The 26,584-nt window shown below is 40.9% G+C and overlaps 3 protein-coding genes across 16 annotated transcripts in view; 1 reads left to right on the top strand and 2 right to left on the bottom strand.

Moving 5' to 3' along the window:
- The window catches only part of ttll5 (tubulin tyrosine ligase-like family, member 5), a 44,959-nt gene extending 43,010 nt beyond the window's left edge, over positions 1-1,949 (bottom strand). For 4 of the 5 annotated variants that reach the window (XM_026300466.2, XM_026300489.2, XM_026300480.2 and 1 more), the window contains exons 1-2: positions 1,850-1,946; positions 1,305-1,475 (exon numbers count right to left, since the gene is read on the bottom strand). In XM_026300466.2, coding sequence (XP_026156251.1) covers positions 1,305-1,363 — 59 coding nt within the window. In that variant the 5' untranslated portion in view covers positions 1,364-1,475; positions 1,850-1,946. Of the gene's footprint in view, positions 1-1,304; positions 1,476-1,849 lie in introns of all 5 variants that reach the window. The other variant, XM_026300474.2, reaches the window with a different exon arrangement.
- Positions 149-5,144, top strand: erg28 (ergosterol biosynthesis 28 homolog). Of its 6 annotated transcripts, none has more exons than XM_026300575.1 (5): positions 149-285; positions 2,758-2,895; positions 3,151-3,241; positions 3,327-3,445; positions 4,061-5,144. In XM_026300575.1, the coding sequence occupies exons 2-5, from the start codon at positions 2,763-2,765 to the stop codon at positions 4,147-4,149; spliced, it is 432 nt and encodes a 143-aa protein (XP_026156360.1). In that variant the 5' UTR covers positions 149-285; positions 2,758-2,762; the 3' UTR covers positions 4,150-5,144. The 6 variants fall into 6 exon arrangements, with proteins under 6 accessions (XP_026156360.1, XP_026156368.1, XP_026156376.1 ...); XM_026300583.1 differs by having other exon boundaries at positions 2,741-2,895; XM_026300591.1 differs by having other exon boundaries at positions 2,737-2,895.
- On the bottom strand, positions 4,906-26,566 carry LOC113126481 (jun dimerization protein 2-like). Of its 5 annotated transcripts, XM_026300544.2 has the most exons (13): positions 26,357-26,566; positions 24,178-24,395; positions 23,111-23,215; positions 14,702-14,843; positions 13,219-13,359; positions 12,527-12,594; positions 12,120-12,223; positions 10,063-10,173; positions 9,101-9,206; positions 8,880-8,991; positions 7,718-7,782; positions 6,680-6,796; positions 4,906-6,248 (listed from the first exon to the last, which is right to left on the bottom strand). In XM_026300544.2, exons 1-13 carry the CDS (start codon positions 26,541-26,543, stop codon positions 6,183-6,185), a joined length of 1,542 nt encoding a protein of 513 aa, XP_026156329.1. In that variant the 5' UTR covers positions 26,544-26,566; the 3' UTR covers positions 4,906-6,182. The 5 variants fall into 5 exon arrangements, with proteins under 5 accessions (XP_026156329.1, XP_026156313.1, XP_026156305.1 ...); XM_026300528.1 differs by lacking the exons at positions 23,111-23,215; positions 24,178-24,395; positions 26,357-26,566 and adding an exon at positions 19,987-20,709; XM_026300520.1 differs by lacking the exons at positions 23,111-23,215; positions 24,178-24,395; positions 26,357-26,566 and adding an exon at positions 16,460-17,758.
- Positions 26,567-26,584: the final 18 nt, after the last annotated feature.

Raw genomic sequence — 26,584 nt, 5'->3', positions numbered from 1 at the left:
AGTGTCATAGGGATGCACTCGGGGGTTAATTTCACTACACAAAATCTTTGGCATTCAGTCCCTGATGATGTGAACTTGCCTATACGAGTAGCTTACCTAATGCTGAGGGAATGTATCCTGACATGGTGTTCATTTCAGTCAGGCAGACACAGACAGAGCCACACACAGTTTCAGGAGGTCCTAGCCAATAACAAACCCATGTACTGTACTTACAAACAAGCCTGTAAGACTGCAGACTTTCTGACAGTACCAGACACAGCCTGCTTACCGGGGGCTAATAATAAGGTAAGGCAGCACGATGATGAAGTACAAGTCAATCAGGTATGCAGGTGTGTCATCCAGCACTGCAGATCACTACTGGGGTGGCTTGGGTGCATGCCATTAAACAAAATAATGGTAATGTAAGATGACATTTAGGTCAGAGATGAACAGACCACATTGGCTAAAGTCAACCATGTGTTAAAATGGAAAATGGTGGAAAGTAGTGGTAAAACTAAATTCTGTACCGAAAATCAGTGTTGCTTCTAAAAAAGGATTACTTGCGATACATGATAACCCCGTGTCTTTACTGCTCTAGCAATATAATAATAACCAGTAAAAGCAACAGCAGTCACCTGGAGGTTAAACCCTAATTCTAAGCAATCCAAACTAATTCAGGTGATGGAAATTTGCCTAAAAGTGTGCACAGTGGTTCCTAGTACGGTATGACTAAGTATAGCTAAAGAGGGAATTATTTGGCATAGACAAGATAACAAAAACCAACTGTTGCAGCTATGATCCAGAGCTGGATGCTCTTCTGTCTCATTCAGCTGAGCTTTCAGCAATCATGCAAAATGAAAAATACCTAAAGGCTTCACTTTGTCTAAATGTATCATGTCATACATTTTTAAACAAGTCTCTAACAACAATTCTCAAACTATTCTCAAAAAACAATAGTAAGTTGCGATGAAGATGAGTTTCGTACAGCAGAAAAATATCCTTTTAGGCAGCACAGTTTCACTTTAATACTGCATTTAAAGGCGAGTCTTGTGAGCTACACCAGGAGGATCAGTAGGCTAAGTGGCTGACACATAAGGAGAGCTGCTTAATTCAGACAGCCAAGTGGACGAGCTGCAGAGACTGTCAGCAATATCCTGCACCTTGCCATATGTTATTACCTCTGTCCATCACTGATTTGAAAATAGTGTATAATTTTTTTAAATTAACATTAGGAGCCTGTGAAGAGGATGAGGTTATTCTACTGAGCTATTATTGTGTGACCCCACAGTTCACAGAGTAATATGAACAAACGTGAAGCTACTTACTCTTGCTCGTCCTCTGAGGAGGATTCAGAGTCCTCCTTATCCCGGATCACAGCTGGCATCTTTACAGCAAAAGAGGACGAGCTGCCCGGTGAAATCTTTCTAGCATCAAAGCTGTAGCTTCTACCATGGCAGCTGACGCCTACAATTGCAAAAACACCAGTCTCTGAAGATCTGCACTGAAACCAGAACCATTCAGTTCATAACGTTGCCAAATATTACTCGTAACCACATACTACAAACACTGCAGCTAGCAATTTTATAGTGCTACAACTGTATGCTTACAATTAGCATAACAATCAACGTTAATCTATCAGAGAAGAGCTGCTCTCCACCTGAAAAGGCTTTCTTTATTATCGTTTCAAGACGTTAATAGCGAAATCAGACAGTCCAACAAACGTTAGCTAAATAAGATTAATGTTAACGTTACTGACACGTTACTGTAGATATGGGAGGCTAACGTTATCTAAGTGAAGTATGCTTAGCCGAGAGAGCGCTTAGTAAACGTTTCTCTAATGTTACACAAAGACACACCGACATAAACTTGCCTTTTATTTCTACGGAGTCTGCTAAGAGTTAGCTAACAGGCTAACCAGGGCCAGTTGGTCATCGCGGTTAATCTTCCTGGTAACTACAACAACTGAGTAGCAACAGCCAATGGAGCATGCGCAGTCAAGAACGACAGTTATTTGTCCTCCTGACCAAATGTTTTACTGCACCCATCCGCTGGCGGGTGTTACTGTCTCTAATATAAAACTGAAACTATTCTTAAATAGCGTTTACAATTCAGGGTGTAGAGTCGGAGGATAAGCTCAAAACTGTATATTAAACATAATTAAGGTCTATTATTAATTAATTAGTTGGTGCTAACTAATTGGTGCGTCGGGGTTGCGATCTCTCTCGCTCCACATATACTCTTTGTGTAAATGCAGCCTTGCTACAACCAACGTGACAGGATTTCTTATTTTCTATTGGTTAGCAAATAAAATGGGCGGAACCTCAGCGCTTGAAGTGACCAATTAGATTAATGGTGCGATTGGACGGAGACATTTTTGAGCTCTGGCATTGGTTAATCCAAGTTTGGCAGACCTACAGTCACACCGACCATAGCCGATAGATTTAAGTACGACTTTGTTTTACAGGGAGTTAGTCCTCTTTTTTCATCAGGTGCATATCCATTCTGTAGTTTGCTAGACGACGCCAGGTAAATGCCCGTACAATTCATATTAATTTGAACATAAGGCTACGTAATTGTAGTAAACATGTTATAGCCACTATAGCGTTATAACTGCTATGTCACATTACTTACCGATCACCTGTGTCGTGCTAACTTAGCTCCCTGTGTTGGTGCGGTGCGTTAGACGGGTAAATTAACCTGTCGTCTGCACCTCATGTATTGTCAGTTTGGAGTTGATCAATGCTGCACTGACCTCAGACAGGTGCGCCCCACGTACAGGTAATATGAGTCGCTTTCTGAACGTCCTGCGGAGCTGGTTGGTGATGGTGTCCGTCATCGCGATGGGAAACACCGTGCAGAGTTTCAGGGACCACAGCTTCTTGTCAGAGAAGCTCTACACGGGCACGCCAGAGTTTGGTGAGGAAATAAACACAAAATCATATTTATGTAAACAATCAACAATAATTAATAATCAATTAATAGAACCTGTATTTGAGAGATTTTTAAAAATCCAATATTTGCTGCTCACATCACATATCAGTGCTGCAGTTTCTCATTACCTATCAGTCAGTATAGGCACACTATGTTGATAGCAGTGTAGTATTTGTGATAAGCCAATACTGGTCTGTAATAATCCTGAATCCCTAATTCCCCTTAACTCCATTTCTTCAGTGAATGGCCTCCAAGCTCGAACATTTGGTATTTGGACAATGCTGTCATCGATCATTCGCTGTGCCTGTGCCGTTGATATCCAGAACAGGACGTAAGGCATTTTAATCACTTCATGCATCTTGTCCATGTTGGCCTTATACACATGTTCTTACAGTGTGTCATGCTGGCTCCTGCAGGCTATATCACATCACCTTATGGACATTTGTCCTGGCATTGGGACACTTTCTGTCTGAAGCTTTTATCTACAAAACTGCACCTTTGACTATTGGGATAATGGCACCACTAATTGTGGCTGGTAAGGATGGATGTTGACATTATTGTTTATATAATCAAAAAATATAGTTTTGCAAGGCATGCAAATATCTTAACTCGCACAAAGAGAGGGGATACAGGTAGAAGGGCAAAGTTCAACAGTTTATTAACACAAGAGAACAAACAAGGCTTACTGGGAATAATTCAGGGGGTGTAGATAAGAGGCGAAGTCCAGCAGGAAAGTATAGTCCAAACAATCAGGTAAGAAGATTACTTAGACTGAAAAGCACAAGTATATATAGACTACAGATAATCTCGCAAGGAATGAAGAATATTAGTATAACACAATACAAACGTATATATACTGTGGAGCTCATCAGGGAAATGGAGACAGGTGTGATGGGTGTGGGAGTCAGGACTGGACAATGAGAGAATGGGAACAGCCATGAAGGGCAGAGTCAGAGGAAAACTATGGAGACTCCTGGAGACTGGATGATAGTTCAGCAAACAACGGACAGGAAGACACTGGGCAGAGACAAAGCTGGTCAAACATAAATATTACGTAAATGTATACTATGCCTTTATTGCCTGGGTGAACAAAACAACATTATAAATGTGTAATTAAATAATCCTAATGGCATAGTCATGTGTTTCCCAGGTTTCTCTGTCATAGGAATGGTCATTGGGTTCCAGTATTTTCCAGAGACACAAGAAGAAGTCGGAGCTCGACAGAAGAAACGTAACTGAATCCCAGCAATTTGAATTGAACCACGAGCACCAGACGACTGCGGGTTGGTACTGGTGTGCTGCTTCTTGCCTTGAAGAACATGCAATCTGAATGAACATTCCTGTTGTGACACTTTCTACAGACAGGATACATCTCTGTGTTGATGTATTTTACGTTTTTTAACTGGGCACTTTACTGTTGACAGTGCAATCATGAAAGAGTCACTTCTTAATATACGGTGATGATACACTACAGTGTTTGTTCATTTTCAAGTGAAATATCCATGGAGGTTTTATTTAGTTAATTTTGTAACAACAGTCATCACAGCAGACAACCAGCAAAACATCTGAAATGAGACTTGTCAGAACTGAATGGCATTCATCCAGATGTGTCTATGCTCATAAGTTGAATATTTTTTAAACTTTTTCAAATGTGTCGTCGTGACTTTGTTGATGAGTAAAATAATTATAGCAATAACCTACAGTACATTTCTTTCAGAACGTTGTTTTATTTCACTGGACAACAAATTCATTTTCATTTTTAATTCAAGATTTACCAAAGACCTATGATACAGTATAAAATGATTCTCAGCTTACAAAGTGTCACAAACAATCATACTTGATGCTCTGTGCTGTGAAAACTTTGTACATACTTTGAATTTATGCACATTATTGATGTCATAACTAATAAAATATATGTATTAAAAACTACAAATGAAAAAGAAGTGAAAAAAAACTTGCAGATAAGTCTATAATTATGTTTTTGCTTTTTTTTTGAGAAATGATCTTGTGCTGTTCAGATGCAATATTTATTAAATGAGATATTTTAATTCAAATTATATTTATGATTATTATTCTAGCTTTTTAGTTCCTTGGACCTTCTGGTTTAAGATGGATGCAAATGTAGAAAACAAGGTTGCAGTGGCGATTTAATGTTTTCAATTAACTCCAAGAATGCATTCAGTGATGCTAGAGTCCAATGATTTTATAATGTAATAAAAATCAATGTATGTGTGTATCCTATTTCATAAAATCCCATTCATATGAATCAAGTGACTCAATTTAGAGCATACAAAAAGTCCATATTTTTTCACAGCACCATAAAATGTCCTAAAAATGCCACTGAATTAATAACTAGCACAGTAGATTATCATCATTAAACAGGAAAATCACCATACAAGCAGAAACAACAAATATCACATGTGGATGACAAACTAGACAAACACTGGTCCACTCCTCCGTAACAAATTTATAAGCTAAAACTATAACACATAACAGTCTTGTGCAAAATCATGTAGTAAGAGATTCCTTTGCCTTCTTCTTCCTTCATATTCCTTATGCTGAGCTGACATTCTTAATATTCCTGCATGTTCAGATATTCAACAAACATCTTCTTGTAGTGACACAGTAAAACAAATATAAGACTGACCTTCTTAAGTGTACTAAGATGCACAGCATCAATCATATTTATGATCAGCAGTATTCAGAGGTAATACTTCCACATGATCCTGAATGGCAGGCAGAGAGGATATGAATGGGTAAGTCAACTGCCATGACAGGAAAACACAGTCCCTGGTCTGCATTTAACACTTAATACCTTCATCAATGTAAAATCTGAGCTCACTTACACTCAACACTTGTCCAATATTAGGAAACACAATTGACATATTGTGCATGAGAACCATAGAAAAACACAATAAGCACAGGGGGAGGTAAAAGCATAAGAAACAGTGAAAAGAGCTGAATTCAGATGAAGAGGATACTAAAGTGGCAGCTGGACTACAGACGTGTGAAGTGCCTACATTGGATAACATGAAAGTTATTTTGGTCTGGAGATCGAAAATGTTTGAGGGTCCTAGTGCAATCCCAGTACGACTGATTTGTGCTTTGTTTGTTTCTCAGTCCATTCAAAGACGCCCCAGACAGGGCTGTTCAGTATGATTCAATCATTTGCTCACTCTTCTATTTTTTTTACTAATAACTCTGGCTATGTAAACATGTTTATGCATGTTGATAAGTGTTTGTCATTTGTGGGGTCTTTGAGAGTAAACACCTTATAGCTTCCCCTCTTTCAGGATTTCAGGTGGGGATTTGCCTTCTTCCACATCAGCTGCTGTTTTCTGTAAATGAAAAGATGCAAATACATTGTTCAACTTTTTAATCAAAAATACGTATGTCTTGCATCAATATAATCCATAAATTGTTGCAGACATCAAAATCTCTCTCGGGTAGAGACTGTCCAGTGATCACTTTGAAGAGCTGATGTGGTTAGAGCTCAACAAAACAAAGGAAACTTTTTATGCACAGTGAGAACAAAAGGCATAACTTTTCCCCCCCAAAAATAAACTTTTGATCTTGACATCCCAGGATGAATTCTTTTATTCCACAGTAATGTCAGGTTCATTTCATTTATGAATGGATGCTGTAGTAGAATAGGATGTGACATGTTTTACACTGAAGACAATTTGTTTAAGGTCAAATGTTACTTGTTTTCTTATTTTGCATGTGTTTGTGTCAGATATAGTATTAAACTCCAAGTGTGTGTCCCTACCTTGACAGGTGTGTGTTTTGGTTTTAGTGAGGGGTTTATATCATGACTGCTGCTGCCAGGGGCCGCTGTGCGTGCTGTGGCCCCGTAGTCTTGCACCGATGACAGGGAGACTGGAGGCTGGAACAACAGCTTGGGTGTCACACCTCTGAGGGACCATGAGGGGCCAACTCATGCTCCACCACGTCCTACCTACCACCACCACACCCTTCATGCCAGCTAATATTGCCTGCTACCTGTGGTCAAGCCCTGTACTGACATTTACAAAGCCTTAAGTAAGGAGAATATAGGGTGCACTTTATGGTCAAGTTGCAGTAAATCATACTATGTATAATATTCTAGATAAGTGTTTTTTTTTAAAGTTACACTTTTTTTTTAGATATATGTTACATTTAGTCATCATTATAACTACATTTAAACAGTCTTTCGAGTTATGTCACTGCTGCTTGTTTTCTCAATATTTTATTAAATATTGATCAGAAAAGGACAAGGAAAGACGACAAAAGAGGCCCCTCTTAAAGGAAAAGGCAACAGCAGAAGACATGCAATGTGAAGTATCAAAAATGATCCTGAGCAGCTGGATGCCAGTGAGTTTATTTTTGGTTCAGTAAATTTTAGTGTGGTGTGCTGAATTGTAATAAACCTGGTGATTACAGGTTACAGATCTGTTTCACAGCTGTCACCTGCAGCCATATGAAAGTGTAATGACGCATGTCTTCACAAGCCCTAAAATGAAAATAGGTTATTATAGCAGAAGTTCCTACAGGTGCTGTTTGAGTGAGCTAGAGAGACAAAAGCAGATGTGCTTGCACGGTATTTGAGAGTAAAGAAGTTTGAAGCCGGAGTTTCCATGAGTTCAGCAGTAAAATCCCTGCATTCACCCATGTCTGAGTCTGCAGCTGTGCACTGTGATGTGAGAACTGCAGCGAAGCCACCACGACACAAACATTCAGACCAGCATGTAGCCCCCCCCCCCACCCCCCACAATGCACAGGCATGTGAAGATCCCACCTCTGATTTCACGCATACAGACATACTTACGTTCACTGGCTGCACCTGAGACTGCAAGTTGGCCTTCTGTCGTCTCAGATCTGACCTGATGAATCCTGTGATGAACATGCAGGAGAGGAAAGGTTATGCAAGTTATGGCCTTAGTGGATGTTTGATTAAAATGTATAGATGGATGCTGTGTGACATTGGCAACAAAAAACTTAAAAGTTGTGTTCAATTGCATTTCATTCCTGTGGAACAGCTCTGACGACTTTTCAGAACAACCAACCTACTAACCAAGCCAGCCCTCAGAGTTACACGCTATATTTAATAATTTGTAACCACTTCCATACAGAATGATAAATGACCGTGTAGATTTTATTTTAGAGAACAGCAGATAAGTGTCATTGATATGTATTTTAATTAACACTGAAGATATGCCATAGGTTAACCACAAAAATTATTTTAAATTGATACAAAACCATTTCTCTATAACCAGGTGTTTGTTTAAAAGAAGCATCACCTGAATTAATAAAGTTCTTGGCTTTCCATTTAAAGTTCTAATGAGCCGTGTTTATCTGACCAGCCACTAGAGGGAAACCTTATCCTGTGGAAGATATGACTTTGCTTGTGGATATTTAAGGTTGTCAACACAACAGACAATAACTTAAACACCATGTCACTGAAATACTAAGTGTGTACAAAGTTCCCTTTATCACGTGTGTGTGTGTTTTCAATAGCTGACAGACCAACTGCGGTCAGGTGACAATAGCTGAGTCCAATGTTCACTGCAGCTTCAAATGGTGTTAAAAATGTTTGCAGTGTCTGAGGAAACATCCATCCATCCATCATCTATACCCGCTTATTCCTAACCAGGGTCACAGGGATCTCCTGGAGCCTATCCCAGCTCTCTTTGGGTGAAAGGCAGGGGTACACCCTGGACAGGTCACCAGTCCATCACAGGGCCACATAGAGACAAACAACCTCACACACTCACACTCACTCCTATGGGCAATTTAGAGTCACCAATCAACCTGACATACATGTTTTTGGACTGTGGGAGGAAACAGGAGTACCTGGAGAAAACCCACAAAAGCACAAGGAGAACATGCTGCTGGGTTTCAAACCAGGAACCCTCTTGCTGTGAGGCAACAGTGCTAACCACCAACCCACCGTGCTCTCTGTGAGGGGGACAAAGAGGTTAATATCTTACCTGTCATTATCGTTCCTATGAGCAGAAAGATGCTCAGGAAGATGTTTCCTGCTAAAGTGCCCCATTGATCAATGATCTTCCCTTGGGAGATGGTGAAGATGATTCCAAAGATCTGAAATAAAGTTCATTGAATGACTGCAGTTGCAATATGATGCAGTTTACATGTAGGGATACACGTTTACCCTGTGTCCCTACAGGTAGCCATGTTAACATTACTTGACCTGAGCTGAACAGTTGAGCAGTCCAGATGACGTTCCCTCTGATTCTGGATAGGTGAGCTCTACTGCATACTCAAAGCCCAAAGGCAGATATCCTGTCATGAAAAAGCTGCAGACAGACACAAACTGAAGTAATAATATAGAAAATCAGCTACACAAATGTTGAAGTAGGGCAGTGATTATAATGCTTCAGCATAGATCCTGTCTTGGTTTCAGAAATGAACACCAGACAAAGGAATCACTATGGAAACCGGTTATGGGCATAATCAGCTTACCATAAATAGCAATAATCATTAAGGACAAGCACGTGGACCAGGGAGTCAGAGGAGCATTCGTTTGCTTTTTGCAAAGCAGCACTAATGCCACATGAGAAAAAAAGAAACACAGACTACATACAGCTTCACCAAAATGCCTGAGATGTTATTAAAGGAACCTGAAGAGCTGTTTAAACCCATGGGCATCAAATGTGACAGACTTGGTTTATTTTTAAACTCAGGATTAAAATTAGCCAGAAGACTGTATCATCAGATATATAAAAATACATTTTTTTTTAAGCCAGCAAGGATTTAAGATCGAAATCTTAGGATCTAAACCTCTTGAGATCTACAAGAATCCTGTTTATTACTCAAAAGGAGCTGACACTTATCTTGATTTAACATTACTGAAGATTGAAGGTGACATAACGTTATGATCAGGCCTGAAAACAAAAAGGAAAAAAGGTTTTAAAAAATATATCTGCCAAATTAAAAGAAACATGAGTAGCTGGACCCATTTCAACATATATAGGCTACTGGACAGAAACTCACAGGGCAATCACTGGTTGGCTAAAAACTAACCAACATAAAAACATTAACAGCCACTTTTAATTTTTTACAAATATTTCTCCAGCTGTTGGGTGCTGATCTCCAGCCCTGCCTGTGCTGTTTGTGGCTGTGGTGCTCTCTATATCTTCAAGGGTTACCTACCCTAAAACTCCAGCTGTGACAAACACCACCCACAGGTGACCCAAACTGAGGGTGAAGGCGTAGACCAGCATCCCGATCAGAGAGAGGAGATACACGACCAAGGTGGTCTGTCTGAGAAAAAGAATCAGTGATGCAGTTTTTAAAAGTGACACTCTTCATCTAACATGAATCTCTAACCTGTGCATCCGTTAAATCTGCATCTTTTAATAATAACCTAATGGCAGAATATTTCAGTATTTTAATATTTTGGTATTTTTCTTCTATACGGACGTCTGAAATGAAATTCCACATATTTCATTTTCCAGTATCTACCTACTGACTAACTGACTGATCATCTAGTAACATAAACATTTTCCTCTGAGTCAACGCTGACCCGGGGGCATGTGCATAAACAGGCTTACACTGGTGAAGCTGTCTCTTGTACAACCACGCGTAAAATACTGCTCCAAAACATTTTTGTTACGATAACATAGTCCTTTAACACTCTCTACCAAATAGGACAATAGAAACATCATTAATCTGGCCCTGGTTTGCTTTGACAGCAGAGCATCCTAATGGCATGCAAAGAATCTGAGGGCTTTTCCCAATCATAATAATTTGCATGCCAGATCACTGAAAGCGTTGCCCCAAACATCTAACACACAGGAAACTGTTAAACATAAATAGCTACTGCGTGGGAAATAAAAATACCCATTGGACATCTTTATTGGATTATTACTGTTTTCCAGGTTTAATGCAGGGGCACAAGCCCTGAGATGTGACCTGGGAGGACCAGCAGAGTATAGACTGTCAGCTCAGATAAGCAGAGAGGGACAGCGCATAAAAAACTCAGCTCCTCTGGAGTCTCATCCATGCCCACTTTAGAGAAAAGCTTTAATTCATTTGGGCAGGTTCCTGTGAATGGAGATGATTTAAGACATTCGTGCAAGGAGTCCATGTTTTACAGCCCAGCTAAGACTCTAGCCAACTAGAGTGACTGTCGGCCCTGAGGGCTGAAGCACTTCCTCTCAGAGTTTTCTGATATCATAGATTCACTTGATGCACATGAAGGAACAACAAGAGATTTTGGAAATGGCAGTGTCAGTAGTTCAGTCAGTCCACTGCCTTGACTCGAATCTCTCAACTGTTGGATAATTTGTAATGAAAAGGTGACGACATTTGTAATTTTGAGTGAAATGTCTCAACAACTATTGGACAGTTTGTCAAAAATGTTTTGCAATAACTTTGGTGATTTCTTACATTTTCCCATCCATCCACTCTCTACATCAATTAGTCTAATTCACGATCACGTTCAGGATCCCAGGGAGCTGGAGCCAATCCCAGCTGACATTGGGCAAGAGGCAGAGTGGACAGATCACCACTCACACAGGCTGACACATAGAGACACACAGTCACAGGCACATTCAAACCTATGGGCAATATAGAGTCACCAGTTAGCCTAACTCCAAACTGCATGTCTTTGGACTGTGAGAGGAAGCTGGAGTACCTGAGAAAACTCAAACAGACATCGGGAGATCATGCAAACTCTAGTCAGAAAAGCACCAGGTTCAGAGGGACTTGGAACCAAAAACTTCTAGCTATGAGGCAACAATGCTAACCACAGCACCACCATATCCAGTCTTTAGGTTTTCATATAGCAGGCTTACGCCCAAACACCAAAACTGAATTTCGATACACTCTGCCTTAATACAGTCACACAATAACTTTTAAATTTGCTTTTAAAAGGGGAATTTTGCCAAGAGGTTGAAGAATAATTGTATTCTTGTAATTGTATGGGGGGGGGGGTATTTTTGCCTTGACTCAACATCAGACCCAAACTGTCACATCACAAACTGTGCACCCACATATGGAGCACTCCCTGTAACATGTCACCCACCAGGGTGCTCCATGGTGGCTTGTTTAGTAGGAAATTTAACATTAATTTTGTTAACTACTCTGAAAAAAGGAACCAAAGTACACGAGGGTCCGATTTTATTCGTGTGTAGAGTGCAGCAGCATTAATGGATAATGAAAAACTACAGATCAAGAGTAAACACTGGTTTGTAGACATATCTTACTTGTAGAATTTGGTCTTATCTAGCCAAACGCCACATATCAGGGAGCCCAACATGCCGGCAATGACAATGGTCAGACCAATTCTCCCAGCATTCACCTCTTCCCCCTGAAAGGAAAACAATGACATTTCTGTTTTTACAGACCATATAAGAAACATGAGACATTTTGCCCACTGCAGTTTTCTTGTCCTTTGAGCCTTAACACACAGTCCCAGACTACTGTTACCTGTGTCTGGCTCACCTGCTTGGTACTTTAATACTTATGTCAAAGTCACACACCTGCATGCTGGGCCTAGTGACACTGAGCATGGTGCATGAGTTTAAGAGGTAAGAACGGAAGAAACAATAGTTTTTGGAAATAGAGCACATATAGAGGTAGCATGTTTTACAGCAGACACACTGGGACTTACAGGGTAGTGTTCAATGATCATCCTGTTCAACAGTGTGGAAACTGCATAGAAGCAACCGACGTTCAGCCCTGCAGGCAACAAACAGAAATCAGTCCCTGTCGATTGTGAGTGGAGCTGTAGGTAAAGCAGAAGGTCCAGGTGGGCCCTCGTATTTCTCCCCTAACAGTGACGCTGACAGTCTCACACAAGAAATCCATAGTAGCCTTTAGACTTTGCCATTATTAATGTTGGTATACACATGTCAATGTAAAAACAGCTCTAGAAAGGAAAGGACCTTAATATCTCACATTTAGGGCATTATTGCATTTACAGGCCATCAAATCTTAATGTTCTTCAAAGTGTCAATGATTAACACTATCATCAATACATAGTGACCTTTGAGCAAAAATGGGACATCTCAAAAGACCTTGAGATCAATACTACACATAGACAGTCCATGTGTTACGATGACACATCTTCATATCTCCACAACAGCTGATTAAGAGTTTGCACAAATATCACTGTGACAGGAGCACAACTTAATTTTTACATCTCTATTACTTTTTGTGTTAATATTGCAACAACATCCAAACATGTATAGGTGATAAAAGTAAGAGGATGGAGTGTGAGATAAAAGAAATTCTGTTCCTCTTCCACCAGTTTGTTTGTAGAAGTGAAAACAAATCTAAGATGAAATGCAGAAAGGGACCCACCATAGCTGAGCATCAGGAGCATGAAGGGCTTGTTGCGCAGCAGCCTCAAGATGGAAGCCTTGTAGGAGTACTCGTCACGCGGGATGTTCCTGGCCTGAACCTGGGCCTGAGAGGGAGGGATCTCTGGTTTTTCCTGGAACACTGGAAACAAACACAGTGTTTCAGGAGATTAAATGTGTGTTTGGATAGACATTCCTCTGAAGATAAGATAAATCAGTTAACCGTAAGATCGTCTGTTTGATATACCTATTGTCAACCAAACCATTATTTGTTGTTTATATTTACTGCCAATTTAGCCTAATTTTAGTGGTTTTGCAGTAATTTCTATAAACCAAATCAAATAAAGAATATGACTTTTGCTAATTTTGCTTAAATTGACATATCAGATATAACAAATATTAATCCCACATCCAGACTAAAGTCCCCCCATGGGACTGAATGAAGAAAAAAGCTTTTCTTTGCTCTAACTTCTCTTTAAATTCTTCACATATAAATCGAGGTAGAATCTATTATGTCTTATAGATCAATTCTGCTGAGCTGAAAATTAAATGTAATAGATAAATAAAAATGATCAATTCAAAACTTTTATCTACCTGCTTATGTACCACAGTTGCACAGAAACATTGGTGTCTACATTTTAATCTCTGTTGAGGTTTTATATGTTTACAGCCCTGTAATATTTAGTCACTGGGTTTAATTATATGGCCAAAAAGGGCCATGTACAAGCTGAGAGTATCTTATTGACAGGAGCTCATATTGTCAACCAAGGATATCTTTTTTTCTGAGCCAGTTAGCATCTTCCAAAAATAAAAGAAGCTTCACCCTCCTTCTATGACTGACAGCAAGTTTTGGTCCTTCATGTCCTTTGTGGAGGTGAAAGAGGGATTCAAGAAAGCCGAGGGGGAAGATGATTTCATAAAACTCTTCAGTGGCTCCTGAGCTCCCGCTTTTATTTCACATCGTGTCTGAACACATCGCATCAAAAGTTGGACAATTACAGCAATTACTCCAGCTGCTCATCTAGTAGACGGCAATGCTGCTGAGTTTTCGGTAGGAAGCACATTTCGAGGAGATCCAGGTTTCCAGAAGTGCTGCCTGAGGATCCAAACATCCAGATAAGAAGTCCCACCATTTAAAATGAAGGAATCTTTATAGGAAACAATTATCTTTAATGTTGCGAAATCATAAGTGTCATTATAATGTCAAATAAAAATGGTAAACCCCACTGGCTCAACTGTAAGGGTCAAAAGAAATGAGGTGAGGTAACAGCTTTGTCACAGTCCCTACCACTGGAAAACACAAACTGTCAGCATGACTCTTAATCTGCTTTCAACATTTTCTCAACCATGACTGTGGGAGTTATATGACATTGTAAGGGACTTACAGTGAGCTATTATTGCATCAGTGAGTAAAGAGCTCACACAGCCCTTACCCACGCCATCAGCGTGTGGTTGGGATGAATAATGTCCCCTTGAGGACTCACCAGTGACCACGAGGATGAAGATGAGGGTGGCCATCCCGGCGCTGATGTAGAACATGATTCTGATGTGGTACGCCAGCTCATTCATATCGTCCACATTGGGCACAAGGATGGGAGGGACCAGGAAGCCGATGCCAATACCCATCTGTAGGTGAGAGACACTAAAATAACAAAATGCCCAAGTCATCAGTCCAAGTCAAGGACGGCCTTTCTTAGTAGGTTACTTTTGGCACAAAAACTGCTGATGTGTTTGATCTTGAAAGCATCACAGGACTTCATGGAAATCCTACCTACTGTTTGTTATTGTTAACTATTTCTAAACATCCATGTAAAGCACCGAGGCCTGAAAATGTGCAGTTTCAGGTGTAGGGACGGGGAGCTGAAGAATAAAGTCATGGCGAGAAAGGAAGCATCAACAACAATGTGTTCTTTTATATGCAGCAGCAAGGGGCAGGACATCAGCGCTAAACAACAACATGCATGACAATTGACTGGTATGCAGTGTTTGGACTAACGCAGAGGGAGGACGCAGAGAGGACACACTTCACACGAGGAAAAACAGTTCGGCCTCAGAGGTTAAAGTGCATCGGAAGGGTCAGACGTCTGTTAATGGTCTGTGTTTGTGTATTGTGTTAAAGAGCATGGTGAGATCACAAAGCATCCTGGCACATAAATGTTATGTCTCTGTGGTATTCAAAGTTTTTATTGGCTTGGACAGACAGAATAGAAATGACTGGAGATTGCAATTTAGGACTGTGTCACTCAACTGCAAAACTTTATCTCTGTAAAAAAATAAAAATAAAAAACTATGATGAATTTCTACAGCGACAGAGACAAACCATGACATGCTGTGATTGGTCGTAACCTTGAGTTCTACCTTGAATTCATTTTCAGTGAAACGACCACACGCGCGCGCACACACACACACACACATACACACAGCCCCAACAGTTTTGCCATAGACACGTCATTCTCAGTGGAAATCACCCACAACCTGCTGCGATGTCCACAAAAGAAAATCACTTTGAACAATCAGAAATAAATAGCAGGTCTATCTTTGGTTTTTATAAAATAGAACTACACTCACATCTTCTTCCTCTGAATTCAACTTCCTCCCTGTTAGGAAAAGTCTTCGTCACTAAACATGTATCTCTTCTCTAAGAGCAGGGGTGTTCAACTCTGGTCCTTGTGAAGTGAAGAGACTTGCGGCCACGTATGGTGACCCATACTTAGAATTTGCGCACGCACACAGCAGTGGGCAGCCTATGCTGCAGCACCCGGAGCAGTTGTGGGGGTTCGGTGCCTTGCTCGAAAGGGTCTCATCTCAGCTGTAGTATTGAAGGTGGAAAGAAAGCTATTCACTCCGCTCCACAATTGCTGCCGGTCCTGAGACTCGAACCTGAAACTTTCAGGTTACAAGTTACAAGTCCAACTCTATATCCCGCTTGTTTTCCAACTATCCCTGAGGTACCCACTGCTGATCACCTGGATCAGTTCAGTCAATCAGAAGCTGGAAGATATCATCTCAACTACGAGGGTGGAAGAGCAAGAAAAAGTCAATTGTATCTTTCAGCTTCTAGTTGGCTGAGCACAACTGATCCAGGTAATCAAGGATATGTGGAAAACAAAGCAGGAGGACCAGGATTGGACACTCCTGAATAAGAACATTCCGGCACGCCCAAGTTCTCTTAAGATAAACATGAGAAGTGCAGAACACCGTGCACACCCTGTCTGGGGCCCAACAGGTATAGAAAGACACACCTGAGCTCCTATAATGCCGATGGAACAGGCGGTGGACACTTCGTGGGGTCCAAACCACAGGGACGCAAGTCTGGATGGGATTCCCATCATAAACGGTGTGGCCGCCGCACACATAAACTGGCCAAAGAAAGTCAGGGCAAACATGTCGGGATATGCAGTGCCCGTCTTGATCCAGCCCCCGATGCAGTTTAAGGCGGACCCTACTACCATCGCGTCCCTCATGCCCCGGCTGTCCAACGTCCACATTGCAGGGAAGATGAAAATGCAGTAGGTGAGGAGAAAGATCATGCAGAGCCAGTCAATGGCCTGGGCGTCGACACTGTAGAAGCGCATGAAGACGTTGGTGATGATGCTGTACTGCAGCCACATGAAGGAGTTGCTCATGACGATAGCGCTGTAAATCAACAGCATAACCCACCGCCGCTTGTATAACTTGGTCTCCAGGAGCAGCCGTGCAGTGTCCCGGACTGAGGCCCCCGAGGTGTCAATGCCGTCTCCCACAGACGAGCGGTGATTGCGTCCAAAAGAACAGCTTCTCTCTTTTCCTGATGGGCAGCCTTCATTGTCCCGGGGCGAACCCCGACAGGACACCGTCCGTGCAGCCGTGAGGGGAATCAACTGTGCGCACATGTTGCTCCCACTGAAACCTGCAGTTTCCTTCAGGTTTTTGTTTGTGATGGATCACAGGTGTCAGTTCACCTGAATCGCCTCAAAGCTGGTATATTTTTTACATCTGTCACAATATCCTACATCCATACGTCATAAACGAGCTCAGCTGCTGCGCCTATAAAGTGTTTGCTGCTTTTGACTCCTCCTGATTGAAGCACAGCTGGATCTGGGAAGGAGCACCGGAGGGAAACACTGATAGGTTACCTGCCAACCTGACTGACTCACCCAGTGTCAGTGCTGATGTTCAACACCTCTTTAGTCACGTGATGTGCGTTTTGCGTCTCATTTCAGACTGATCCTTCCTGTTTGCTACAGGACCGACCTGTTAACGGGCACTTGTACACAGGTGTGGTCAGCAGGTATGGAGATGGTATGGAGAGGTCAGGAGGGACATTGGTGCTGAGTTATTCAGTGATCCTTTGGGTGGTGTCCAAATCTAAACTCAGATGTTAACAGGACTGAACTGTAACACCTGGACAGGTTAACCTGGTTTCGACCTAAATACTAGAAGTCCAGTTGCCATGACTCAACCTCTAGATAACTTCCCCTGGACGACTGAGAATCTTCACAGACCTGGATAAAAAGTCCTCATGAGGGCTTTGAAATAGAAACTATGGTAATATGATATTCAGACTAGCAGTGATCAACCAGTTTTTTAATCACATGAGCCTTCATTTGGAAAGCAGTTAGAACCCAGGGGCTCTTTCCTGTGTTTACTAATAATGTGTGTTTTCCTTCGTGCACTGCTGTATGAACCCTTTGTTATATGCTCTGTGTGTTACTGTCAGGAAAAGCAGTGAATGTGAATCTGGTTCAGTTTCTGTGTTGAATCTCCAGCATCATCTGTGCTACACAGAAAAAAAGTCCAGGCCTGTGCATTTTCAAACATTGTCATCAAAACATAGTTTACATCTGAACATACTTTGAGTACACTGTTGATATTGACTACGACTAATCACTTTGCCTGTTGTGTTTGTAGTCAATGAGACAAGAACTTGAACTTTCGAAGGCTCTGATTTGATCATTGCCGTAAAAAGTAGAGTTTGCACAATAGATGAAGCATTTTGCACAAGTGATGCACTTCTGCAGCTCATCCATGTTGTGGTGCCTCAAGCCTCCAGCAAAAAAGAATAATGAACCCTGACAAGGTTTTCCAAGGTAAGTTGTGAATCTACATATAAGCTTTAACATGCAGCACACACACACACACACACACACACACACACACAGTTGTTTACTTCAGTCACAGGACATATGCACAATAAAAAGTAAAAGTGTATAACGTGTATTCGGTCTCACTTCCTGTTATTGCAAATATGTATCCAGTAAATCAATGAACATTGACAACCAATCGTTACTGGGAATTAAAATGATAATAAATAATACTGGTTTGTTTGGAAAATATATTTTACAATTTTAAGATATTTGTACTTTATTTCCATTTTCTGCTGCTTCATACTTTGACTTCACTAAATTTCAGAATAATATATCATCACATTTCATTTATGTAAGATGTCTCATTAAGTACTTTTACTCTATTTCAAGTGTATTTGCCTGCTAAAGCTTCTGTAGGTTTGTGTGCAGACTTTCACTTGTATTATTACTTATTATTACTGTGGTATTTACGCTTTTACTTACAGTTTTTTACAATTGCTAGGACACATTTGTCAATACCAAAGTCACATTTTCCAAACTCTTCACACACTTCTCCTAACCATCTTTCAGCTTGGCACTGCAGTTCATTTCACATTCAAAATGCACAACAACTCTCAAAACACTTCATACGTGTCTCAGACCAGCTCATTCTTTCATAACACTAGCAAGGGTTGTAGTTAACAGGCACACTTGGTCATCTATAAAAGTAAGACCTAAAAAACACTAACAGGTGGCATTAAACAATGTTTCCTTCTGTAAAAGAAGGACACCTACTTAGGACTACTGTTTACACCAAAGTATATGTTACAGGAATGAATTAGACATGACGCAGTATGTCATCTAGGGCAATACACCTAGGGAAGAATCTTTTGGCATGCCTGACCCATCCCTGGCAATCTTCTGCTGATATGTCCAGGTATGCTGCATTCATTGCATCCAGGAGTGACATTTGATCATGAGGTTGGTGGTCATAAACCTTCCACCTCCATGATTTATTACATGATCAATTATAGTTGCCCTGATCTGAGACAACAGCTCTTGATCTTCCTCTTATTCTTCTTTCACAACACATAAGTCTCCCTCTTGCTCTTTCAGCCACTTCTCTATGTATGAACCTGATTGGTCCATGTTTACATCACAATGCAAATTATTCCTAAATTGTCCCCTTTTTATAGATGGTAATGAAATTATGTAAAGGAGTAACACATGTGTAGGTCTTCAGCTACAAACATACATTTTGCTGTAAACGGTAGTACTTTTGATAGCGTTTCATTTTTTTCTAAATATATTTTAATAAAACATTATTATAGATATGCAGAAAATTGCTGTTTTATTCAGTTTTGTATTATGTTATTGTTTTGAACTCAAGTTTAATCATTTTGAAAAGAGTATGTAAACTGGCCTGTAGGTACACAGAGTTTTGACAGTTGAGTCGAAATGAGAAAAGAATTCATGGAATTTGAAAGAAGCAGTCAATGAATCCATGTTGTGCCAAAGCGATGAAAAATAATCCACGGTTGCTGTTGTGCAGACTGTGTGAAGAGTTTTGAAAAAGTGACTGTAGTATTGAGAAATGTGTCCTAACGATTGTAAAAAACTGTAAGTAAAGGGTCTTACTGGTGTGGTGTATTAGCAGGTAAGCTAAGTTGAATGGTTATATTAGGTTCGTGTAGTGTAGTGGGTAGCGGGTCCCTTTGCGTCACCTGATTCCCAAAAACTCCAATGGAGCAGGCGGTGGAAACCTCATCCGCCCCGAACCAAACCGACGCCAGGCGGGAGGGCATGCCGAGGATGAAGACCTGCGACAGGGAACTTACAAACTGTCCGAGCATGGTTACCCCGAACAGGTCGGGGCTGACGCTGGCCACCTTGATCCATGTCCCGGCGCAGTTGAGCGCGTTGGCCATCAGTGCCGTGACGCGCAGCCCTTTCTTTTCCAGGAGCCAGGTGACCGGGAAGATGAACGGGATGTAGGTGAGCATGAAGATCATGGACAGCCAGTCCACGGCGAAGGCTTCCACTCTGTAGAACTTCATGATGATGTTGCTGATAATCCCGTACTGGATCCACTGGTACGCATTGTTCAGGGAGTAGGAGCTAAACAGTAACACAATCGCCCAACGCTTGTTGTACAGACGCGTAGTGGCCGCGGAGCCACCGTTACCGTTTGGGATGCTGCTGCTCCCAGTTTGGTCCGACGCATTCGCTCCCAGACGTGGACCGTTCGAGTCCTGTGCGCTCCTGCCCGGTGAAGCCCGCGTATTATCCACCATTGTCTCCTTCAGTTAAAACCAGCGCCGTTTTCCAGTTTCCGTCTTTAAACTGCACCGACCGCGCCAATAAAATTACAGAAGTGAAAAAATCAAGCAGCTGTTACAAATGTTCCATGTGACAGAGCAACGATCATTCATTTGCCACAGACATTAGTTTCCTGCCACTGACTTGGGCTCCAGAAGTTCATTCAGCACTTGCGCTCTCCCAAATGGCTTTTATTACACACACACAAACCGGGCTGAGTTTTACTCCACCCCGCTGCTGAGATAAGAAAAGAACGTGACTGTTGACTGGGACTTCTACATCCAGTCAACACAGACACAACATATAAACTATAAAATGGTATTTGAAGCAGCCTTCTGTAATTGATATTCTCATTTATTATAAGGTAGCTGTGACCTCTCTACCCGTTTGGCCTCAGTCAAAGATTTGTTAATACCAACTGTAAGAACAATGAGTGCTTTTCCTTGTACTTGCTATTAGTACGTGCTGGGAATTACTCCTGTTTTAATCGATTTACAAGATCCAGCAGAAATAAAAGCAAACGTGTGTCTTACAGCTGTACTGCTGGCCCACAGGTGGCACCATTTACCACCTAATGGATATTTTACAATTTAGCAGGACTCAAGAAAAATTTCAATTAAAAAAAAAACTAAACATTTATTTCTTGAGGAAATACAAAATGAGATAGCTTATATGTTCATATAACATCATATACAAAAGTATTAAAAAAAACATAATTGGTAGTAATATTATGGTAATAGAAAATAAAGTACAATGTAAACAGTTCATATATGTGCATACATGACGCCTGCGCCAAAACATAGCAATAAAGAAAACAAATGGATCGACCACTCTGCCACCAAATGTTTGAATGAACAAAAAGGACCAGAAACTGTAGAATTATGTGGTAAACAAGGAGTCTGATTGTGTGTATAGGTGTGGCCAGCTGCTTTGGTCAAATCTGGACTATATTTTAAAACTGAGTGAGCACATTAGAGTAAAAAGCAAAAAAAATTAGTATGTGATGGTTTATGCATTCTAGTATTCGTTTTTTTTTTTACTTTCCTGAATGTGTTTATTCTCTCGCTCCCTTGTCCTAGTTGTGTTTAATGTCAAATGACGGCCAGAATGCATGTTAACATGGGCCAGACCATCCCAGTAATTTTGGCCCCTACAGAAACAGAAACAATGCAACGTTATTGAAACAAGATGCCTTTTTTTAGCCTGGTCACACAGGAAACCATTGGTGACATAAAGTAATTGAAATGTGTTAAAACGGTTGTATATTATAATGCCTTATTGCACACACCTGTACTCAAATGTAGATCATTTTTAAAATACCAAAAAATAAAATCCACAAAAGTAGAGAATTCATTTGGAAATCACTCAAATGAATTACTGACATTATTGAGATTACATTACCTAATTATGTTTTTTTAGAAATGGAACATTTTCTGCTACCAAACTGAAATAGCCGAAAAGCTGAAATATGTTGAAGTGACGCCAAGTGGGCTAAAGTTACGGTAATCTGCCAAAAGCTGTGTGTGAGTGTGTGTGTCAGTTTTTCTTGTCTAACCTCAAACTGACAAGAGGTGAAGCTATGGCGACCAAAATGACAAGTGGATGGCAAAGCAAGAGAGAGGAGGAAAAATGCTGGATTTAACTGTCAACAGACTTGTCCAATCCTATTGGATCCACATTCTGTGGTGTAGTACTCAGTAATTTAAGGTAGGAGGGCTCTGCTGGTTCTTCTCCATGACTGAGGTCTGAAGCTAAGTGCTGCTAGTTGGCTGCTTCTGCTCAGCTGTAAACTGCAGAAAGTCGTCAAACCTTCACTTGGCCTCCAGCTGCTGCAGCAGAGGGTTCACCTCGCTCTCTGGGGTTTTGACACTATCTGTTCTGACAATACACGTGGGGCGATGGCGGTTAAGCATGAGGATCAGTTGCTGTCGTTCAAGCTTCAGCTCCTCAATCTGGGCTTTAAGGTCAGAGTTTAACATCTCTAGTCTCTCTGATTCCTGGGAGAGGATGGAGGGAAGAGGGAGAAATAAGCAGGGTAAGGATAAAGTAGGAAAGTTGTTTCAATCATAGCAACAGATAAGATCAAGTGACGGGGGCCATGGCAAATAATGACAGAGGCTGAATCTTAATTCCCTTATTTTATTACTCCTAGATCCTTGGTCAACCTGTTGTTGTTTTGGTCTGCCATGATGCAGGACATCCCAAAACTCCTATTTCTGCTCTGAGGAGCGAGGAGGCTGACGAAGCGCTATAGCCCAGGATGCATGAGCACATCCTTCATGGAAGTCTGCTCCAGATTGACACGCCCCTTTATTGGAAATCAGTTTGTGATTGGACGTTGCACATTAAGTATTGGAGGAATCATCTCATGTATCTTAAAGCATGTTTCCCTGCTTCTCTCTCCTTTATTCTTTTCTTTGCATCTCATGCCCAAGGGATTAAGACACAAGGAATAGACAAGTGAGGGAAACATGGATACAATTAGTGCAAGTGGGAATTGCCCAAAGTGATTCCAAAGGTACATCTCACCTTCTGTAGATAATCTGTCCTCTCTTTCTTTTTGTTTCGACATCGAGCTGCAGCAACTTTGTTTTTCTCTCGCCTTCGTTTCCTCCTCTCTTCCTCTTCATCTCTCTAAAGAAAAGCGCAGTGAAAATAGTTTGACGACATATTAGGCTATGATGAACCTGCTTTGAACTGAAAGACTCTCCAAGTTTGGGAATGAATGACATATTCTTCCTACTTACAATATTTCTCTTACTTATACACTTTGTGGTATATTATTTAATTATAATGGAATTACTCTTGAGCTTTCTTCACTGCCATTATCAATATTTACTTTTCTATAGACCTAATACGACTGTTGTTCTTTCACAGCTTCAGCATGAGTGAGCGAAGACTACGTGACCAAGTGTATTTAGCCTCGTCATTGAACTTGCAGTATTTGTCCAGCCACATCTCACTAATCACAATGACTGCCATGTCTTTTTAGTGGAACACGAGTTAAATAAAGTAAGCATGCTGAATTATGATAAATATGTAAATTAAAAATCCACATTAAATTAAAACTAATAAATAAGTCAAAGTGTATGTATGTACCAACGTAATGGATGCAGGTATTAATACAACTTCCTACATAACTTCAATATCAGTGTGTGAAATCTACTAGTCTAGGCAGCAATGCAGCATGGGACCTTCACAAAAAGTAAATACATTATGTCTTGTCTGCAGTGTTAGTCTAATAGCGCTACTAAGATATTTTTCTGATTTACATTTTACAGTTCATATTTTATCCACACAGTATATTTAACTACAGAGATATGCTCATTTGTGCCCACTAGGTGGTCCCCTTGATTAAGATATGACACCATAGTGTGTTTTTTCTTCAACCAAACCTGTTTATCATATACTGTGTAGAGGACATTAAACATACAATGAAGTTTGAATACGCATGATAAATTTAAAATAGTGTTTTTGATTTGTTGGATCTGTTGTTTATTCTGCGGTTCTATCTCATAAAAAAGGACATACCAAAGTAAATTTGTCAAAACAATGTCATAGAATATTAGTTACCATCTGCTCAATGTGTCATATACCTCTGTTTTGATGACCAGGGGCCTTTTCCCCAGACTGTCCAGGAAGTGCAAAGGTGACAGCATTGTCCCAAAGTCCTGGAGGTCACCAAATTTGAGCTTGTCAGTCAGTGTTGTGGCTGAGATCCCAGCCAGTGGGCCGAGGCTGGGTAGGGAGCCTGCTGTCACAGAAGGATCTGGGATTTGTCCTGGCATCGTGTCAGACTCGGTCGTGACCACAGCTAGGAGGAAGGAGAAAATGGGAGACATACTCAGACAACAACTAAACCAGATCAATGAAAAACACATAAAACGCTGTCTGCTGTGTTTGTTACAGAAAGTACCGGGCATTTTGTTATGGTATGAGGGTAGAAAACAGGCTTTTTATATGAACAAATTGAAAACAAATTGATAAAGAAGTGCTTTATTTGACCTGCAGACTGTTACCGGCCAAACTGCCCTTACTGTGATGAATTGCTGGCCTGTTGCAGGAGCTGCAGGCTGCTCTCATTAGGGTATTTTATTATTTTGCTTCTTTTTGTTGAATGAATATACCACCATTTACAGAGATCCTGGCAAGATTTTCCCTTATTTAATCCCCAAAGGCCAAAATAGAGATGAACAACAGTGTACAAAGTAGACAATTTCCCCTTTATTCTAATGGGAGCTAAAGTTAGTCAGTGCCAAGAAATACCCATTAACTGTGGTTTCCTCGTTATGAGACTAAATGTCAAGGGAGTGGAGCGTAGTTGCCAAAATACAGCATATAAGACGTGAACCCAAATTCAACTTGTTGTCTACTGCTTAGCCAAATAAAAAAATAAAAATAAAAATAAAAAAAAAAACTAAAGATGTCACTTTTAGTTTTGTGCTAAATATAATTTTCTGTTTTGTACTGTCCGCTACTGACAGATAGGTTTATTTGAAACTGCTGAACATGGACATTTCATTACATCTGAAGACAATGAGAGCGGTGTATGAGCAAAGTGAGCCAAACACACAGGAAATGACTACAACAGCTCAGCAGATTTCCCAAGCCACATGATGCAGCCAAAAAAACGGCTACAGAAGGTCAATTACTCAGACCTTTAACCCGCTTTACAAAAACAACAGTCAATACATGACAAAAACACCACTACACACAACCACTGCCTAGTTAGCATCTAGAAATACAACTCTAAAGTCATCTATAGTCATCTGTTAAAGAGAACATAAACTTACATCCAAACTGAGAATCGCACATGATGATAATAACTTTCGATTTTTACACTTCCCCAAACTATAGGTCACAATGACAAAGTGGAACTCCTGCAGGCACACATGGCCATAACCCAGCAACATTTCTGTGTTGAAGATGCTGCAACATGCTGGTGAAGTAGAGCACGGCTCTAACTGCACACATGAGAACAGTAGTTTCAAATGGCCACAAACCCACATGAACATCATGGTTCTTTAACATTTGTTTTTATAAAGGGGACTCTCACACACACACAGAGGGGTCCAATGAGTGTCACTTGTATATACAACTGCTATAAATCCCTGATGTTATACCCCTGAAGCTGCCATGAACCTATTAACGTACACTGATTGATTTATTATTATTTATCTATAACTCCTTGCACTTTTATGTGAGAAAACCAGGGGTTTATGGGTAGAGGTTTTTGCAGTAGCGCATCCTGCCTACATGTGCAGTCGATTACATACAACACGCATAATAAAGCCACTACTCAAGTTGAAAGCGGAAGTTTTTCATCAGTGCGGCATTTATCTTACGTAACTTCGTCTTTCCTTCAAGAGAGCCGCGGTGATAAAACCTTACAGCCTTTGGCTCGGAACGGATCGCGCTTTGGTTACACCGGGTCCACCGTGCAGCACTAATGTGATCGCTGGACCACAGCAAATAAGAACATTTTGTTCTGCATTGTGCACGACGTGGTTCCCTGCGAGAGAAGCGTGAGAAACAAAAGAAAGCGATCCGTATGTGGCATGCTCAGCGAGGTGTCAGGTCTGTTCCCGAACATCAAAACGCGTAAAAGTGGAAGGACGCACAGAAATGCCGCGTATAAGCGAAAACACCGCAGACCTGCTCACAGACTGTGCTGGTTCTGACCTATGCGCGGCGCGCCAAGAAGCTGCTCAGCATGTTAAAAAAAAAAAAAAAAAGATTCAGCTCTGGTTTTATAAGTTTTGTAGTTATACCGACCTGACTTTGATCCCAGGTGCAACAAATGTCCTTTCTTCTGGTCAGCCGAGGGTCGAGAGTAGATTTTAAAAAGTGGGAATCGTTGCATCAGCCCGATTTTTAAACGTGATCCCAATCTGGGAGGATTTGGGAATGCGGAAACTGGGCTATGCCAGCCAAACGTAAGCAGGGATGTGAAAAAGTACATAGTGGGGGCAGAAGTGGGAAGTCGCACCGCTCCTCCCATAA

The sequence above is a fragment of the Mastacembelus armatus genome, chromosome 22 (assembly GCF_900324485.2).
Source record: "Mastacembelus armatus chromosome 22, fMasArm1.2, whole genome shotgun sequence".
NCBI classification, from domain to species: Eukaryota; Metazoa; Chordata; class Actinopteri; order Synbranchiformes; family Mastacembelidae; genus Mastacembelus; species Mastacembelus armatus.
Note: the sequence above shows the minus strand (reverse complement) of the source record. Positions and strands in the feature narration are given on the sequence as shown.

Bases quoted from the DNA above. Each gene is read 5' to 3' on its own strand.
- erg28 (XM_026300575.1), top strand. From the start codon at position 2,763: ATGAGTCGCTTTCTGAACGTCCTGCGGAGCTGGTTGGTGATGGTGTCC. The intron at 2,896-3,150 runs GTGAGGAAATAA...CCATTTCTTCAG, and splicing joins CACGGGCACGCCAGAGTTTG to TGAATGGCCTCCAAGCTCGA. The intron at 3,242-3,326 runs GTAAGGCATTTT...TGGCTCCTGCAG, and splicing joins GTTGATATCCAGAACAGGAC to GCTATATCACATCACCTTAT.
- LOC113126481 (XM_026300520.1), bottom strand. From the start codon at position 17,089: ATGTGCGCACAGTTGATTCCCCTCACGGCTGCACGGACGGTGTCCTGT. The intron at 12,595-13,218 runs GTGGGTCCCTTT...TGTTGCCTGCAG, and splicing joins GCTCCTGATGCTCAGCTATG to GGCTGAACGTCGGTTGCTTC. The intron at 12,224-12,526 runs GTAAGTCCCAGT...TTTTCCTTTCAG, and splicing joins TGATCATTGAACACTACCCT to GGGGAAGAGGTGAATGCTGG.